At 35.5% G+C, this 19,366-nt stretch overlaps 1 protein-coding gene, 1 long non-coding RNA gene and 2 other non-coding genes across 5 annotated transcripts in view; 1 reads left to right on the top strand and 3 right to left on the bottom strand.

The window, feature by feature from the left end:
- Window positions 1-19,366, top strand: part of LOC147495341 (uncharacterized) — a 25,318-nt gene extending 5,952 nt beyond the window's left edge. Inside the window, exons 1-6 of one of the 2 annotated variants that reach the window (XR_015197452.1) lie at window positions 2,380-3,014; window positions 4,316-4,446; window positions 6,826-6,956; window positions 16,285-16,344; window positions 17,189-17,318; window positions 17,407-19,366. Coding sequence is in view for 1 of the 2 variants with exons in the window: in XM_086563974.1 (XP_086420100.1) it covers window positions 6,946-6,956; window positions 16,285-16,344; window positions 17,213-17,318; window positions 17,407-17,598 (369 nt within the window). In the remaining variant the exon portion in view is untranslated. Of the gene's footprint in view, window positions 1-2,379; window positions 3,015-4,315; window positions 4,447-6,825; window positions 6,957-16,284; window positions 16,345-17,188; window positions 17,319-17,406 lie in introns of those variants that run through there. The other variant, XM_086563974.1, reaches the window with a different exon arrangement.
- LOC147495344 (uncharacterized) lies at window positions 6,282-7,455 on the bottom strand. Its single transcript, XR_015197455.1, has 2 exons — window positions 7,256-7,455; window positions 6,282-6,424 (listed from the first exon to the last, which is right to left on the bottom strand). It is a non-coding gene; the product is annotated as an uncharacterized LOC147495344 (long non-coding RNA).
- LOC147495343 (small nucleolar RNA Z103) lies at window positions 11,982-12,081 on the bottom strand. The gene has a single exon (XR_015200593.1). It is a non-coding gene; the product is annotated as a small nucleolar RNA Z103 (small nucleolar RNA).
- LOC147495342 (small nucleolar RNA SNORD14) lies at window positions 12,210-12,336 on the bottom strand. Its single transcript, XR_015200571.1, has one exon. It is a non-coding gene; the product is annotated as a small nucleolar RNA SNORD14 (small nucleolar RNA).

The following is a 19,366-nucleotide window of genomic DNA, read 5'->3' as shown; positions in this document are numbered from 1 at the left end:
TTGGATAAGAGGTGAACTGATTATTGTTAGACATATATGTACTTGAAAAAACATCTGGTGTTAGTTGGGAACCATTGTTCATGTGGAGGGATCTCAAAGAAATCAGAGGAAGTAGAGAGTGGTGGGATTAATTCACTCAAGTGGGATTATCCATGTCCTGAACATCTCTTTCAAGAGCTCAATTATTAGGTTAGTTAAAGCTTTTATTCTTTTCAATTTTCCTTTAAACTTCTTCATAATCTGAACTAATGAAAATTTCCCTACTATTATAAAATCAAGGTCTAGAAGAATTAATAGGTCATGCTGATGTTATTGCTTTTATCCACAGATAAATTCGGATTTATATTGATTTTAAGTGGAGAATCAGAAATTCAGGACTTGTTTTGGTTTCAATTGATTGAAAATTTGAAATTTATTGTTTTGTTTTTTCCAGTTGAACTGATTTCTAGAATTTTTTATTGTAGAATTGCCACTGATAGTATTGGAACTTCTTTTGGTAAGGGTAAAACTCAACGATGGCAGTCTAATGTGTCACCAATGTCAGCGAAACGACAAGCGTGCTGTTGTCTTTTGTTCCAATTGCACAAAACGTTACTGCCATCCTTGTATCAAGAATTGGTAATTTGATCTTTAAATAATTACTGACATCTATTAACTAGAAATCTATTTTCAATCTAGAGTAATTTGTAATTTTCATAACTGTGTAATGTGTTGTTTTGATGCATTGATGAAAAATTGTGTTTGCGCTACTCTTTACAGTTGTAACTCCCTAAATGTAATTTGTTAGGACATAGAAGACCAAGAGTTTTAAAATGGGAATTTGCACAGTTCAAAAGTGCATATACGTTTTTTTTTTACTGAATTTTATATATGGCTAAATGATAATTTTGTGTACCTTATCTTATATATAAAGCGGATACTGGATTTTCCAATTAGTTTCCGTATTCCCTGTTTTAAACCAAAGTTTTTAATCCAAAGGGTACCGGAAAGTTGGACAACCAATTTCTTTTTGCTCTTCTCTACACTATATGATAGCCGGATCTTTAGGAGGAAAATTTTTCAACCGAAATGTGTATTTGTAATCTCTCTATTTTATGATTTTAGAACCACCTCCTTTAATTATTCTAATATGTTCCCTCCTTTTTAAACAATTTATCAAAAACTCTCTCACTTTATTGAAATTAGAATTAGTTTATTATTTAAAATAATTTAGAAAATCTCATTTACGTCACTCAAATTATATTCAACCCCTCCTAATATTTTTATATTATTTTTTAGATTATAACTAGAATTCAAAAAATCATACTATCAGAGAGATGTTAGAGCGACAGGTTTAAAGATTTGAAAAAACACCGATGCTTAGTACTGTTCGCATACTCGTTACAGAAAGAATAAATCGGTAATTTAAATCATTCCCAGATTATAAAACACAACGTCTTGACATTTTCAGACACACCGTTTCGCCTCCTTCCCTAAAGAAAATATGAGAAAAAAAAAACCCCGTTCCGACTCTGTAACTTCCCCATTCCCAAATCCCCTCTCAGATACTCTCTCCATAATCTCTATCGTAATCTGATTTTGTTATAACAGTTATCTAGCATAATAAATAGAACGTCTGAACGTAACGTGATCGCCTGATTTGGTAGACTCACTTTGATTTGGGTAAACAACACTTTTCCTTACTCCTTTTTTTTTTTTTTTTTTTTTTTTTTTTTTTTTTTTTTTTAAATCCTCTTAGTTAATTCTTCTTTGGTAATATCTAACTATAAATCACATTCTACTACGTTACTCTTTTACGGTAGTTTTTGAACATTTTATGTTTGACAAAATGTTTTGGTGTACAATGACATGGACGTTTAATTGAAACAATGCGTCTCTTCCCATCTCCGGCTCTCCGTATTCCTAATAAATAAATAAAACCTTAATTTCCTTCACTTTCTTCCCAATAAAACTTGACGAAAAGTTTTAGATTGCTTTGTTATCTAGATTAAGGCTTCCAACCGTCAATGACCATTGGTTCACCACAGAAGAGGTGTCTTCAATTTTCCTCTTTCTAATTTCAGTGTTTTATCTAAGTGATTGATAATTTTACCAAATTGCAGATAACCCATCATTCTCAAATTGTTCGCACTAATGAATTTTAGGATGACTAGCCTTATTTTCAGTACATCTACTTTTTATTGGGTTGATAGTATTCTATCGTTCTACTTAAATTTCTTTGTTTATACAGTGATAGCAGTCATTGTACATTTGCAGGCCTTATCAATTACTAAATGTGTTGCCCTGTGTTTGGCGATCATCAGGTTTGACACTTCAGGATTTGTGGACTATGGATGCATTGCTTCGCCATGGAAGAGGGCAGCTTAGTGTTCATACGTTCAGATATTAGCATTTAATTTATTTTTTCAGTCTAACCTATGCACCAATGGTGTTATGTAAGTCTAACAAAATTCTAGACATCCAATTGTTGTTTCATTTCAATTAGCTTCAAAATTTAACCCACTTTCACTCTCCCTCTTTTAGTTCTTTCCTACCATTCTTCTATGGGCTTGACCGTTTGACAAGGAACAAACTTAAAACTTATCAACTTCTGATCTCAGTTGAGTGTTTTCATTTCCTGTATTGATTGCATTCTTTTTTGGTTTATTTTGTTATGGTCCCGGTAGTGTATAATGCAATTCTAAGGATGATTTTTCTTCTTCCCAAAATTATCATTCCAATGTATTTTTTTAGTTAAGGTTGATGATTCTCATGGTGTTAATATGATGTAGAATGGACAAGAGGAGTTAATATTATATTTCCTCTATGTTTATTGAGAACTTTTACTTTTTTTTTAAGTCCCGAGTACGTGGTATTTTCCCAACATAAGTTGTCGTCTAAATGCATTCAAATTCATACCTGGTAGTTATTCCTCAAGTTTTAAATGTATGTCATTATCTTCTTTCAGTTATTTGAAGGATAAAAATGGAAGGACTCATCACTCATATTCTGCTGTCACGCCGTTCTGTGAAGAGGTACCATTCTTTTCCCACCTTCCTTTTGCTTAATAGTTCCATTGCTTGCTAATTCTTGACGTACATCACCATTGAAATCCAACATTTATGTGTACGTAAATTAGTTGTTGCAGACTTACCGTTGGTGAAAAGCAAACATTGATTATAGAAATTTTTTGTTTGCATATATAGAAAACTAGACGTTATCTTAGCTGTTTAAATAAAGTAGGCTAGGTCTCTATCCCCAGATTCACTGGATGGGGGGCTCATCCAATTCCGTCGGTCTCCCTGACGCCCTCTCGATCTCTTCCTTCTTTGAGTCAACCCCTCGCCTATTGAAGGTAGCAGGGAAGCAGCCTTGAATAATGTGTGTCAACTTATAAAAATTGGTAAGGATCCCCTACTTAGAAAAAGTTGCTTAAGCAATTCGCACAAGAAGATATGAAGTGAACAGGACCCTCAAAAGTTCAATCCGTTGATATTGATTTTAATTGTTTATTGACTTTTTTTATTTGATTGAAAAGTTCAATTTTATCTATAAATCCAGTGATAGCGGCTGTACATCGACTAATGGAGGCCTGCTTATCACAAATTGTTATGTTGTGGGGGTACACTATTAGCTATTTTAGCCGTGTTAAAATTTTGAGAGCCTCTTCCCAGAACCATAGTAATCATTCGGTATGTTTTTCTTTGTTATACATTTGCCTTTCTCATTGTGTGATATAGACCGATTAAATATTTAGACAATGTCATTGTGACTTTGATGTGTTTTTAAAAATTAAAGTTCCCCCCTTATAAATTGGTGAGTCTAACATATCGATTAGAAAAACTCTATATTGTAGTGTGTTTCGTTTCAAGGTTTTTCTGAGTAGTTGCACTGAAGTGGTCCCTATTTCTTTGATACAGTTTTTTTTTTTTTTTTTTTTTTTTTTTTGGCCTTAACATTTACTTAGCTTCCTCAGAATCTCCTCTTATCTCTGCCAACATAACCTTTAAAAGAATTTGCCTGTTTAATATTGATATCCTCACTTTTCTTAGTGAGAATCTCCTCTTAGATTAATTAATATTTCTTTTGTATGTATGAGGACCATGTATAAAGAAATTGTGTTATGATTTATAATAAAAGAATTTTACTTTATTGACTTACTTTTTAGACTTTTAGTTGCATTATCTGCAATGACATATTCTTTGAGTAATTTGATTATTACAGTAGCTATGAATTATAGTTGATGTCATACCTTACAACAAGTGTCTTCGACCTGTTACTGAGATAGTTCATTTTCTTTCATGCGAAGATCTTATGTGTGCATACCTTTATGCAGTGGGCACAAGGGTTGTGAAATCCTCAATGGAAGCGCATTATCGTCGGGTCTTATTGTTCTAACAACTTGGAGTTTATACCAAAGAGGAGTGGGGAATCCAAAACTTTGACCATATCATTGATATCTAACAGGTATACAAAACTTGCATGCAATCTCTTTGCTTCCTATTAATCTTACCATGCTTTGTGATACCCTCATATTCCTGTTTAACTTGATTTCCATTCCCTTAGTTTTATTCTTTGATATCTAAGTTGGTGCAATAGTTTTCTTTCTAATTTGAACTGTTTTATATGGAGCCCAATTTTTTTTTTTTTTTTTTTTTAATTTTCAATTTTTTTTTGAGTCGGGAGCAAATAGAGATTGGGAATGATAATTCAGTTATATATGCGTGGAAAAATTTCTAAGAACAACTGATCCAGTTTTAAAATACCTTGGCATGCTAAGAAAGCTTGATACATTGTGGGCCATGCAACAATCTCGATCTCGAGAAGAAATTTCTCTATCCAATAGCTATTTGCTTTGATCTCTCCAAAATTTGCCATAACAAATTAAAAAAAAATAGGGTTAACTAGTATTACCCCCCCACTAGATGAGCCAATTAGGATTTCCCCCCACTAGATGAGAAATTAGGGTCTCCCTCCTAAATACACACAAAAAAAAAGTCAAAGTGGGTCGACCGAATTTTTTTTGTGTATTTAGGGGAGACCCTAATTTCCCATCTAGTGAAGGGGTAATACTAGTTTACCTAAAAAAATATAATGAAAACACACGAGCTTCTGTGTTATTTATTACAGTAGCTATGAATTATAGTTGATGTCATACCTTACAACAAGTGTCTTCGACCTGTTACTGAGATAGCTCCTTTTCTTTCATGCGAAGATCTTATGTGTGCATACCTTTATGCAGTGGGCACAAGGGTTGTGAAATCCTCAATGGAAGCGCATTATCGCCGGGTCTTATTGTTCTAACAACTTGGAGTTTATACCAAAGAGGAGTGGGGAATCCAAAACTTTGACCATATCATTGATGTCTTGTATACAAAACTTGCATGCAATCTCTTTGCTTCCTATTAATCTTACCATGCTTTGTGATACCCTCATATTCTGTTTAACTTGATTTCCATTCCGTAGTTTTTTATTATTTGATATCTAAGTTGGTGCAATAGTTTTCTTTCTAATTTGAACTGTTTTTTTTTTTTTTTTATATGGAGCCCAATTTTTTTTTTTTTATTTTTTTTATTTTTTTTTTTAATTTTCAATTTTGTAGAGTCAGGATAGCAAATAGAGACAGGGAATGATAATTCAGTTATATATGCGTGGAAAAATTTCTAAGAACAACTGATCCAGTTTTAAAATACCTTGGCATGCTAAGAAAGCTTGATACATTGTGAGCCATGCAACAATCTCGATCTCGAGAAGAAATTTCTCTATCCAATGGTTATTTGCTTTGATCTCTCCAAAATTTGCCATAACAAATTAAAAAAAAAAAAGGTTAACTAGTATTACCCCCCACTAGATGAGCCAATTAGGATTTCCCCCCACTAGATGAGAAATTAGGATCTTCCCCCTAAATACACAAAAAAAAAAAAAAAAAAAATCAAAGTGGGTTGACCATATCAACTTGGAGTTTATACCAAAGAGGAGTGGGGAATCCAAAACTTTGACCATATCATTGATATCTAACAGGTATACAAAACTTGCATGCAATCTCTTTGCTTCCTATTAATCTTACCATGCTTTGTGATACCCTCATATATTGTGATACCCTCATATTCCTGTTTACCTTGATTTCCATTCCCTTAGTTTTATTCTTTGATATCTAAGTTGGTGCAATAGTTTTCTTTCTAATTTGAACTGTTTTATATGGAGCCCAATTTTTTTTTTTTTTTTTTAATTTTCAATTTTGCTGAGTCAAGATAGCAAATAGAGACTGGGAATGATAATTCAGTTATATATGCGTGGAAAAATTTCTAAGAACAACTGATCCAGTTTTAAAATACCTTGGCATGCTAAGAAAGCTTGATACATTGTGGGCCATGCAACAATCTCGATCTCGAGAAGAAATTTCTCTATCCAATGGCTATTTGCTTTGATCTCTCCAAAATTTGCCCTAACAAATTAAAAAAAAATAGGGTTAACTAGTATTACCCCCCCACTAGATGAGCCAATTAGGATTTCCCCCCACTAGATGAGAAATTAGGGTCTCCCCCCTAAATACACACAAAAAAAAAGTCAAAGTGGGTTGACCGAATTTTTTTTGTGTGTATTTAGGGGGGGAGACCCTAATTTCCCATCTAGTGGGGGGGGAATCCTAATTGGCTCATCTAGTGGGGGGGTAATACTAGTTTACCCAAAAAAATATAATGAAAACACACGAGCTTCTGTGTTATTTATTACAGTAGCTATGAATTATAGTTGATGTCATACCTTACAACAAGTGTCTTCGACCTGTTATTGAGATAGTTCATTTTCTTTCATGCGAAGATCTTATGTGTGCATACCTTTATGTAGTGGGCACAAGGGTTGTGAAATCCTCAATGGAAGCGCATTATCGTCGGGTCTTATTGTTCTAACAACTTGGAGTTTATACCAAAGAGGAGTGGGGAATCCAAAACTTTGACCATATCATTGATGTCTAACAGGTATACAAAACTTGCATGCAATCTCTTTGCTTCCTATTAATCTTACCATGCTTTGTGATACCCTCATATTCCTGTTTAACTTAATTTCCATTCCCGTAGTTTTATTCTTTGATATCTAAGTTGGTGCAATAGTTTTCTTTCTAATTTGAACTGTTTTATATGGAGCCCATTTTTTTTTTTTTTTTTTTTTTTATTTTCAATTTTGCAGAGTCAGGATAGCAAATAGAGACTGGGAATGATAATTCAGTTATATATGCGTGGAAAAATTTCTAAGAACAACTGATCCAGTTTTAAAATACCTTGGCATGCTAAGAAAGCTTGATACATTGTGGGCCATGCAACAATCTCGATCTCGAAAAGAAATTTCTCTATCCAATGGCTATTTGCTTTGATCTCTCCAAAATTTGCCCTCCATTAAAAAAAAATAAAGTTGACTAGTATTACCTTACCCCTACTAAATGAGCCAATTAGAATTTCCCCAAACTAGATAAGAAATTAGGATCTCTCCCCTAAATACACAAAAAAAAATCAAAGTGGGTTGACCCTAATTTCTCATCTAGCCTAATTGGCTCATAATCCTCCCCCCCCCCCCCCAGTTTCTCGTGAGATTATTTCCCTCTCTATAACAGAAAAACACATAAACCCTAAATTGAAAATAAGCAAAAACAAAAAAGTGATAAAAAGGGTTTTTTTTTTTCAATTTACGGTTTAAAAAAATTGTAGACATCATGGGATTTCACGTTGGCCATCTCGCAAGATCAACAAGGTTAATCGTTCTCTTTCAAAGCTGAATCACGTGATTCAATTAAATGATTGAATGCCAAGATGGTCCGACAAATGAAACCACCTGCACTCATGACATCTTTGTTTCTTCAATCCAAACACAAGTTGAGAAGTATTTGGGTTTGCAATCTCAACCAAATGAACAACTAACTTTATGTTCTGCCTACTCAATTTCTGGCACACCTTTCAAGACAAAACAGCACCCAGTTTTGGGTGGAATGCTAATTGAGGATGCTGGTAGTTCCAAAGATTTGAGAAACCTCAGTAATTTTGTTTTGGAGGGATGTCTAGAAGAGTGGGACTAGGAATCAAGTTGGAAAAACTATTCTTGTCCTGATCAAATGCCTCAACAAGAAATGGCTCCTACTGCTAACACAATTACGGCTACTCAAGACACGATGACCCTCACTGTAAAGGTGAATCACAGGGATGATATCATAAGATTTCGGCTTCCTGTAACTTCTGGTTTACAAGATTTGAAGGAGGAAGTAGCAAAGAGGTTCAAGTTGGAGGTGGGTACGTTTGACCTAAAGTACTTGGATGATGATCATGATTTGGTCTTCCTTGCATGTGAGACAGATTTGTGTTTGAGTCCTTGTCTTACAGAAGAAAACAAGCAAAAACAAAAAATTGATTAGAAGGGTTTTTTTTTTCAATTTAGGGTTTATGTGTTTTTCATAGAGAGAGAAATAATCTCACGGGAGGGGAACAAAAGCTCGTGGGCTATATATATATTTTTTTAATTTGCTTATCCACGTTAAAAAAAAAAAATAAGGCTCCACCTGACACATCATCACTCTAGAAGTCTAAATTGGCAGGAATTAAAGATGATATGTCAATTGCCCAACTGAGATACTGCATTGCATAAATTCGTCCAAAAAATAGTACATTGTTCTAATTGATTATCTTCACATACTACATTGCCATTTGTAGTATTTTACTTTAGAGTTCGTCTATCCCGAGGATATCCTCATAGGGACGACATCCGATATCATTGGATCCGAGATCCAACGGTCCGAAAATCAAAAACAAATTCACATTCTCTCTTTCTTTTTTGTTTTGATTTTCGGACCCTTGGATCTCGGATCCAACGGTATTGGCATACTCATCCCTATAGGGATATCTTCGGGATAGCCCAAATCTTTACTTTATTTCCCCCCATCCTACAAAGTACAAACCAGCTACCACATGCATTTTTTAGACCTCCATGTAGAGATATGCCATCTACTAGTAATTATATAGAGTCTTATTACTAACGGACTCCATATTGTGTTGTAATTATTATAAGTGTGCTATTGGTCTCAAAAAGTCTTAAAAAAAATATTACAAGTGTGCCATTGGTCTCAAAAAGTTGAATTCGAAAATCCCAAACTTAAACGACCTGTTCATTGTGCAAACCCAACGATATAGTCACACCGTTTGGACTAAGTCTCAAACGACTTAGCCACATCGTTTGAGATTTTGTCCAAACGGTGTAGCCACACTGGTCAAGAGGCCAAAAAACATAAATTTATATTTTTTTAAAGTTCAAATCTCAAACGGTGTGGCCATATCGTTGGGAACTTAGTCCAAACGGTTTGGCCATATCATTAGAAACTTAGTCCAAACGGTGTGGCCATACCGTTTGGGATTTGAACTTTGAAAAAAATATAAAGTTCTGTTTCTTGGCTTCTTGACAGATGTGGCCACATCGTTTGGACTAGGGGTGGGCAATGGGCCGGGTCGGGCTAGCCCAGCCCTAAACATTTAAAAGCCCTTCAGATATTAGGGTCGGGTCGGCCCGGCCCTAAAGTCAACATAGGGTCGGACCGGGCCGGGTCACAAGTCTAAATCTCACACCCTGACCCTACTCTAAGCCCTCTTTAAAGGCTTTAGGGCCGGGTTTTAGGGTCGGGTTTTAGGGCCGGCCCTATATATTTTATTCTTTTTACAAATGTCATTTTTCAGACAAAGGTTATTTTTTGGTTTCTGTGTTACAAATGTCTGCTCTGTATTTCGCTTTAATGGTGTGGACGGAAACCTTTAGTTCTAGACTTGGTTTGGATGTAAATAAAAATATAATTTATAAGAAGTAAGTGGGAAAATAAATTGAGAATAATAAGTTATAGACTTTGATTTGATGATCAAATGAATAAAGTCTTATTTTTTATTAGGCTAGTGCTCATTGTTCTTCATGACTGCTAGATAAGTTGACAAGTTTTTGTTATATAAGTCAAGTTATTGGAAATACCCTCGCAGTGTAAGTGATAAATTACAGCGACAACGATGTTATTTTAATTGAAAATATTTAACAAAGAGTTGGACAATTATGAGTGCGTGTATTTATAGTAAAAATGTGAAACTATAACTAGGGCTTGGTTAGTAATTTGAATTAGGCGGGGCCTATGTTTTGAACCTTAGCCCCCTAGCCCCGCCTCTATAAAGGCATTAGTGGTCGGCGGCCCCCGCCCTAAACTCTGTGAGGGCTTTATGGGGCTTTTTAGGGCTTTTGGGTCGGGTCAGGGTCGGATTAGGGTCGTTAGGGCCAAATTCCCACCCCTAGTTTGGACTAAGTCCCCAATGATGTGACCACACCGTTTGGACTAAGTCCCCAACGATGTGGCTACACCATTTGGACTAAGTCTCAAACGGTGTGACCACATCGTTGGGGACTTAGTCTAAACAATGTAGCCATATCGTTGGGTTTGTACAACCGGGTCGTTTAAGCTTGGAGTTTTCGAATTCAACTTTTTGAAACCAATAACACACTTTTAATATTTGTTTTTTTTGGACTTTTTGGAACCAATAACACACTTGTAATATTTATTTTTTTCTTTGGGTCTGCCCAACACAATATGGGGTCTGTTAATAACAAATACCTTATATAATAAACTTATTTGAAAATTTTGGTTTTTGTATGGAGTATAACAGGTACCCTATAAATATGAAGCAAATTGAGAATACATGTCCTGTATTGTGTTGAAATCATAGTTCGGGATTTCGGAATTCTCAAAATTCCGGTAAATCCAAAAACCGAAATCCAATAAATTTCGACCCTATAGAATTTGGAATTTCAAATTCTTTTCGAAATTTCAATTATTTCAACACTATATTTAAAATTTCGATTTTTTGAAAAACCGAAATTCCGAGCGGAATTCCGGAGTTTCGTTCGGAATCACGAACTATGGTTAAAATTGCAATTGCAAGACTTGCTAGCGAGCGAATATAGTGGTGGTGTGGACTTTTGCTTTTTGCTTCTGGTACCTTTTACTTTCTGGTAATACTTTTAGAAGAATACCAACATAATATTTGTGTACAGTCCAGATGTAACCCAATCCAAATGTCAAACTTCAGTGGCTCCTTTACTTGCTACAAGGAGTTTTGCCTCTCCTCCCATAAGTTGTTTTGGAGAGGAATCTGAGATAGAAGTGGAAGCGGAATAACAGGGTAATTTTATCAAATGTGGTTATTAGAATTGAAATCGGTGCTCTCTCTTTGCTACTTTTGTTTCAAATAGCTGTCTTTAACATTTAGGGTTGAGCGGATGTGAACATCAATAAAAAATAAGGACAAAACATGTAATTACAGGACTAAAAAGGAAAATAAAATTAATGACAAGATGAAAATTTACTGTAGATGGGGACGTTTTCTTTGAGTAAGAAATAAAGATAAAAGAAGCCACAGGTTACAATATTTTCAATATTGATCCATAATGTTAGAAATTCTCCCAAATTGACGAAGTGTTCTAACGATTAAGATCCTTTTGAATGCTTTTCTTCACTGTATTCGTGAATCAAAATGTTTGGAATGAAGCTCTAGACTCTCGAACACATTACATACTCTGGACCACCACAATATTCACGAGATTTGATTTCAGACATTGAAAACTCAATTCAAGTTTAATTAGACATTTTATTTTTCACTCATTCTATTCTATGTTTTAAAATTTCATTCCATATTCCAATTTTCATTAATCTTCTTTCAACTGAAAATCCTACCATGACAAATAAGTGCTTGTTTAACATGTGAATTAGAAAACTTTGGTCAGAATGTCAGATACAAATAAATTTTTAAAAGAATGAATGTTTACTGTTACCAACTTGCAATCTCACTTTTCTCTAAAAGAACCCGATTTCAATGGTAACAGTGAATCTATCTTTGTCCATGACCTCAAAGAACAATAATAATAATAATAAAAATTTGAAAGAAAAAATTAAAAGTAAAATTACTTCTGCTATTGCACTAATCAATATTAGAGGAGGAATGGATCAGAGTCCTGGCTTGATAAATCCCTGAAAAGAGAAATATAAAACGCATAGTATAATCTTAGTCGATCATCTGGGGAAAGGCTCATCACTTCCATCCTATTTTCCCTATGTCTTTGAAAAGCATCATTATTTGGTGAAAACAATTATAAGTAATAGACTAATTTTCCAATATCAAAAATATAATTTTGGAGCAAAAAAATAATGAAAACTTGAAGAAAGAAAGAGTCTCAGACATCCAAGGAAGGAATAAAAGCAGCATAAGCTCTCAAGCCCGGCGAAAGGCGAAAGCTCTTAGGCGGCCACTGCGAATGTCTCTGAGAAACAAGCCTTAAAATTTATCATCACAGACTCTTCCTAAGTTTTTATTTTCAAACAAACAAGAAACAAAAAAGAAAAATTTCAAGCTAATTACGAATGTTTTATAACGTGGCGAGATATAACGGTGTGAGATCTGAGTGGTATATATATATAGATTAAAATTAGGGTTTGGGCAATAGGTTTTGGCGGCTCTGAAAAATGTGATAACAGAACTAATTCATTCAACATATATGTTTTGGGTCATTTTTGGGTTCGACCCAATGGGTTTCAGTACAGTCGACCCAGTATTGAAAACTTAAATGTGCTAAAAGGTCCATTTAAGGCCCAAGTCTCTTATCCATATAATGTACCAGATCCATAGATCAAAATCACGATGGCTGTAAGTCGGATCGGTCGAACTTGAATGCCAAAGCTAAAAGTGTGGACATGCCTGCCGATGAATTATTCAGACGATACATTTTTACAAAGCTGAAAATGTTGATCCGTCATAAGTAGATTATATCAATATCATTGTAGTGACCCAATCTATGATAGCATAGGGATTGACGGCAGATGGACATGGTAGCAAGACAATAAATGGAGCGGAGGAGTATCATATCAGGGTTGCGGATACCAAAATCTTAATTGGAGAAATTGTGCATGGGGCAGAGGATCGAAGGATGAATATCGTAGCTTAAAGGCTAATTGGAGAAAGTGTGTGCGAGGATCGGGATGAATATCGTAGAGGATCGGGAAGGATGAATACGATGGCACAATATGGGTAAAAGGCTAATTGGAGAAACCCTGTGTGTGGAAAGATAGAGGATAGAAGGAAGGATGAATATCGAGGTTAGAAAAAGAGATATAAAAAGCTAGAAGGGGGATGAGAGGAAAAAAAAGAAAGAAATAAAAGACCTAGGGAGAAAGAGATACAACAATCATAAACTCATAGTGTACTAGGACGATTTGTTCAAACTTTTCAGACCGTGAATCGACGGCCCGTTCCATCTTTTGAACCCTTAGACCAAATTCAATATGTAAGAAAACAAACCCTGATTATTAGAGAGGCTTGGAATGGAGAAAGACGAGAGATAGAAGGACAAATGGACGGTCGAGAGGGGGGAGAAAAGAGATATAAAAAGAACAGTAGAAAGGGGAGAGAAAGGAGAGGAAAAAAAAGAAAGAAATAAAAGACCTAGGGAGAAAGAGATACAACAATCATAAACTCATAGTGTACTAGGACGATTTGTTCAAACTTTTCAGAATCGCACAGCCGTTGCCATCTTTTGCAACATTTTGTACCACGCATGACCAAATTCAATATTATTAGTACTTAGGAGTAGTCACGCCTTCTCCTAACTACTACGCATCGAAGTCATTAGAACTGGTCGCTCAAATTATTATTGGAGTTAGCTTTCACCTTGAAAAATATATTGATTCGATACCAAACTAACTCTGTTGCTTTTTTTTTTCCGAAAATATTTGTACTCGCACTAATCGAATGACGGGTGTTGCGTAACCAATATCTGTCGATATTAATGTCTAGTGTATCACCACCTAAAGTCGATCTTTCTCTTGTATGATTGCAACCATATTTACAACAAGGCTATGTCTCTAGGATTTGTCCCAACAGGTGCTCAAGGATGTTTTCTAGTGAGATGTGGCGTGACGAGTCCTTTGTTTAACCTTATTTATATGGCTTGTGGTGCCCCTTCTGTTGTTTTTAGGCTACGTTCCCAATTGACAAAATTATTAACCATGTACAATATCAAAAAACAGATTTTTCACGCTTGGCATGTAATAATCAGGTTGGTCCCCGATCAGCAAATTTGGCCAAAGGGAACAGAAGTCGTCTAGAATCTCAAATCTTTTTACTATTTTTGAGACCATATGGCAGATTTGAGTTGCTTTGCGGGCAACTCTGACGGCTACATGCCATGACGAAAACTACTGCCAAATCTGAAATGGTGGGGGAGGGGGTTTGTTTATTTGTTAATTTATGAAGGCTATACTCACCTGACTTATATAGTTGAATATTTTTTCTTGATGTCAAAAGGACAAAGTGCCTTGCCAAGTTATTAGGGGCCAACCAACATGTCACCGGCGACTAGGACAACTATGAAAATTTGAAAATCCTGTACTGCAACTCAGTTATCTCAACTGCAAATGGCTATGATATTAGATCGTCTACTTTAAAGTTTAAACCTAGGGGATGGTTATATGAACTTCACTAAAACGAACTCCAAATGAACTCCACCACTTAACTCAATGAACTAGAAACTGATTTTTGGTGGAGATGTTCTCCACACAATAGAGATCATCTTCACAAAAAATCAGTTCATTTGAAGATGTACAACCTCATCAAAAATCATTTAGAAAGTTATGAAATTATCTAACGGTCCAGATTTTTTTAATTTCGATACAATTTTTAACAAGGTTAGACATATTCAATTGAGCTAATTTTTGGGGGTGTTCTCCATCATAAGATGTACACATCTACAAAAAATTAGTTCTCAGATCATTTTGTAAGTTCATTTTTATGAGTGGAGTAACTTTGGAGTCGCTATAAGGTGGAGTTCATATAACCATCCCCTTAAACCTATATAAAAACCCTTTAACTGCTCTGTTCTATTAGACCAAGAAATAGGAAAAGATGCATGTCAATGATCTCAATTCATTAGTTGTTCACTCCCCCTCAAAGGCTTCTCACTTCTTCATCTTGGGTACGGTAGATCCACCCGGCCTAGTCGCACGGATCAGGGGCGGGGGTGTGATCAAAGACACCCAAGTACCCAAGTACCCAACTTTTCCGTCGAAAAAAAAAAAAAATACTAGTTATAATAGTGTATAATTCACCTCAAAAAATATATTTGTAGTGTTTGTTAGTTGTAGCAGCCCCCTTGAGTGGCAATCTTAGATTTGCCCCTGCAGCTAGTTATGCATACTTCTGCGTGTCATCCCACTGCCTGCAAGTTACCATCAAGTATAAGAGAGCTAGAAGCCTTTGTGCGGGAGCAAAGAAGTCTTGAGTTGCAAATAAGATATGTGCTATATATAAAAATGTCTTTGCAATTGGCCTCGTTGCATTGGCTGCTCCCATCAATGAAGTAGGAGCATTTATCTTGAATTTTGAGATACCACATAATTTAGGCTGGATTTGGGTCATCCCGGTTTCTTCAACTTCTTAACTAGTACATGCAACCGTCAAGCAACATATACGTGCAGAGTGTAGAACATGACAATTTCAACTCCCCGTTTTTTTTTTACTTTAAAATTAGATAGGGTTAACCAATATTACCCCCCACTAGATGAGCCAATTAGGATTTTCCTCACTAGATGGGAAATTAGGGTCTCCCCTCTAAATACACAAAAAAAAAAAAAGTCCATTTGGATTAACCGAATTTTTTTTTGTGTGTATTGGAAGAGGGACCCTAATTTCCTATCTAGTAGGGGAAAAATTCTAATTGACTCATCTATCTAATACGGGGGTAACACACTAACACTAACGTATAAGTTCAGTAATGAATATATTGTTAGAATATTAATATATATATTATGGCATGAAGTATGTTAAGGTTTATAGGTTTTAGAATTTTTGTAAAAATGACATAGGTCCTTGCCTTCTGGACTCATAGTCGATAGTCCTATTTGTTTCTTAGTACTAGTTTATTCATATTTCATGAAGTTGCAAGGTAGTTACAAAATGACATAGGTTTGCCTTCTGGACTTAGTCCTATTTGTTTCTTAAATTGTCATATGTTTGAAATTGTCATTTCAAAAAAATTCATTAAGTCAAAACTCATTAGCATTTAAGAAGGAATTGGGAAGCGTGCTAAATAGAAAAAAAAAAAAAATGAAAACAGGATAGTCGGAATTTAATCTCATTTTGATGTGTTAACCTGAAAAATAGAACCAATCCCTTGAGCACTTTCCCAAATACATCATTTTAGTCTAAAACATCTCACTTAGCTGATGGATGTCATATACTCTTCTATGTGCAGCACAGAGAGACATCCATGTCATTCAAAACCATGGACGATGGCCAAGTCCTATTGTATGCTGTAAGTGTTGAGGCTCGAAATCTTCTTTAAAATTTAAATATAGAAATTGGTAGTTTGGTACTTAGGTTGGGGTGAAATTTCTTGGCCATGACTTTTTTGCACAATACGTTGAGTAATGTCTGGAAGTGATAGGTGCTTACATATACTTTTTCACATGCCCACCTTGACATATAGGCATATTGGAAATACATTATCTCTTGTCTAAATTGTTTCCGAGTAGATGATTGTCCAGTTTACTTTTTATGCTTATCCTAAATGATGGGATGAAGTTTGACATGATCTGTCATGGCCAATGATGCGGTACCGTACTTGTAATTTTGTTGCTTCACGATGTAAATTGTGCTGCTATTGCAGGTTAAAAAAAGAGATCTATAAATCAAACAACAAAAAGTTTAAGTATATATGTAAGTCACATTGACACGGATATGCGTGTTGGTGTCCGACACGACAACCTATATGAAATTATGAAGTAGGCAAGGGGACACAACTAGATTTTTGTAAGAATATGAAGTGTCCATGTTATTCATGTTTATATTTACTGACATTCCACGTCTGCAGTATTCTGTCCTGTTAAAAGTTATTATAAAGCTATAATTTTGGTGATGAAGCTTCTAATTCATGTTATTATCACAATTTCATTATTTTCATATGCTGTCTTGTTGGGTCGGTGGTTTGAGGTGAACAAAGGAGAAAAAGTTATGTAAAAATACAAATTGGCTGTAGAGGCAAGAGAGTTTTTAAAGCGTGAAATTAAAGATTTCTTTTCCTTTTCTCTTCTTTGTGATCTTCTATATTGTTATCTTCTTTAATCTTTCTTGGTATTGTTTTGACCGACATTGATCAGAATTCTGTAAATGCACGTTATCAGACAATTCCATATCCATGGCTTGTTTTTGGTGAAAAAGTTCAAGTCCACTGGTGTCTCTGATTCGATACTGATCCTTTTTGGTGGTACTCTTAGCCGTGGGATTATGGTAAAAGATTTTGCTTGCAGAAATCCACTCTCATAAATTGTACAATCTAATTGCAAACTCATATGCTGACTTTGTTTTCATATATCAGGCTGGGCACCTGAAAATGTTAGATGGGTATGTTGATTTTTTCATGGATCCTAGTTTGGAAGAATGCTGTTGGAACCTCAAGGAGGAACTTGATAAGCTTCTCCAAAGGAAGCTTAGATTGGGATTTATTCTCTTTATTTGTATTCTGATTTTTAGAATAAGTATCAATATGTATATAGAAGATAATTACTGATAAACCAAAGAAGCAAATTAATGTGCAGGGAAGGCCCTCAGTAACTACCACTGGAAAAGAAATTTACTCTCTCATTCGTAATATTTTCCCCTTTCCTCACAAGTGCATCTCTTTGTAATACTTCAGGAAGGAGGATAATTAGAATGTTAGCCTGGTTATTCAAAGTTTAGTTAAGAATTAACAGACAACCAAACATTTATTTTCAATAATTGGATGTGTATGAAGCTGGTTAGTTTCTGAAGCTTGTCGAATCAGGTTTCTTTTGAATACAACTTAGAATACTCCGAGGTTCCTTTTCGGTTTACAAAAGGTCATGGAACAGTAAAGTGAAATTTCAAGTAGATATTTAAACGGAAAATGAGCTTAATGATTTCAATTTTAAAACCAAATATCTACCTTTATTGGTAGGAGATGCTACTGCTTTTTTGGATGAAGGACTATATCTTTTTGTGGATAAAGGACTATGGTTGAAATGGTGAAGACTGAAGGTTTCAAAGATTTGGGATTTTAAAGATTAATTCAGGACCCCGTGTTGTTTATAATTAATAAGTGGTATCACTGGTATCATATTTGGGTTATCTGGGTGGAGCTTAATTCTTACTTTGTTGATGATGCAGCTTCGTGATCCAAAATTGGATATCCACAAGGAAGGGAAATATCTCATGCATGCTGTACAGGAGTTGGTGTCCTCTGACCAATGTGAAGGAAGGTTTGTTTTTGGCCGTGAAAACAAGAAAGTCAGGGAAACAAGTGAGAATGGTGGCAATAACAGTTTCATGAAAGATGGGACAAATCCTAAGAGCTTGCTCCAGACCTTGCTTATGAGGGCGGGCCACAGTCCTCCAAAATATAAAACAAAGCATCTCAAGACAAATGAATTTAGAGCATTGGTGGAGTTCAAAGGAATGCAGTTTGTGGGAAAACCAAAAAAGAATAAGCAGCTTGCAGAGCGAGATGCAGCAGTGGAGGCATTGGCCTGGTTGACACATACCTCTGATACTAATCGGGGCGAAGATGATACCCCTCTAGATGTCACTGATAACATGCTGAAACTTCTTGGTAAATGTAGGAGGTCAAAACGGCGCTCTGGCTGAGTGGCTGGTATACGTTAGTGGACAGGCACTGCTATTTGATGCCATCAACTGGCATCTGATAATTGTTGGTGGACTACAGAGATTTTGCTAATGCATGTGGACGTTTATGGCTGCTGCATTTGTTACTGCAATAACTGCCTTCTCCTTTCTTGGTGGGCGTCCTGACACTGTGGTCTGGTATTGGCCTCTACTGACGGGAATATCTGAAGCATGTTAAGGAGAACAGCTTCAGCCATATTGAAGCAAGGTGGTTCCAAATGGCAATCCAAATCGAGGAGGCATGGAGCTACAAAGTGCAAGCAAGGTTTAAAACAGATGTTAACCTCGGCAATGATTTTAGAGAAGGCACTATTTCCAGTCAAAAGGGTTGGAAACAAATAGGACCAAGATATTTGTATATATGCCTACTGGGACGGGTTTATATTGCTAGCATGAAGGTAAGCAACTAAGCATCTTTGGTTCCATTTCACATCTCAGAATATCGTGGAAGGGTATGGCAACAACCCCGACTGAAGGATATGAGCTCATTCTTGATGAAAGACTGCTGACGTATAATAGCCCAACAGAACAGCCAAGTGGGTAACTTAAAGAAGAATGTTACTGTATGTTCTTGTTATTAGCCCAATTCCCGAACAAACTTAATTAAATATATTCATTTTTGGTCGTCGGCCTCA

Source organism: Coptis chinensis, chromosome 6 (assembly GCF_015680905.1).
Source record: "Coptis chinensis isolate HL-2020 chromosome 6, ASM1568090v1, whole genome shotgun sequence".
Classification (NCBI taxonomy): domain Eukaryota; kingdom Viridiplantae; phylum Streptophyta; class Magnoliopsida; order Ranunculales; family Ranunculaceae; genus Coptis; species Coptis chinensis.
The sequence above is the reverse complement of the archived record's forward strand: the minus strand, read 5'-3'. Positions and strand labels throughout refer to the sequence as shown.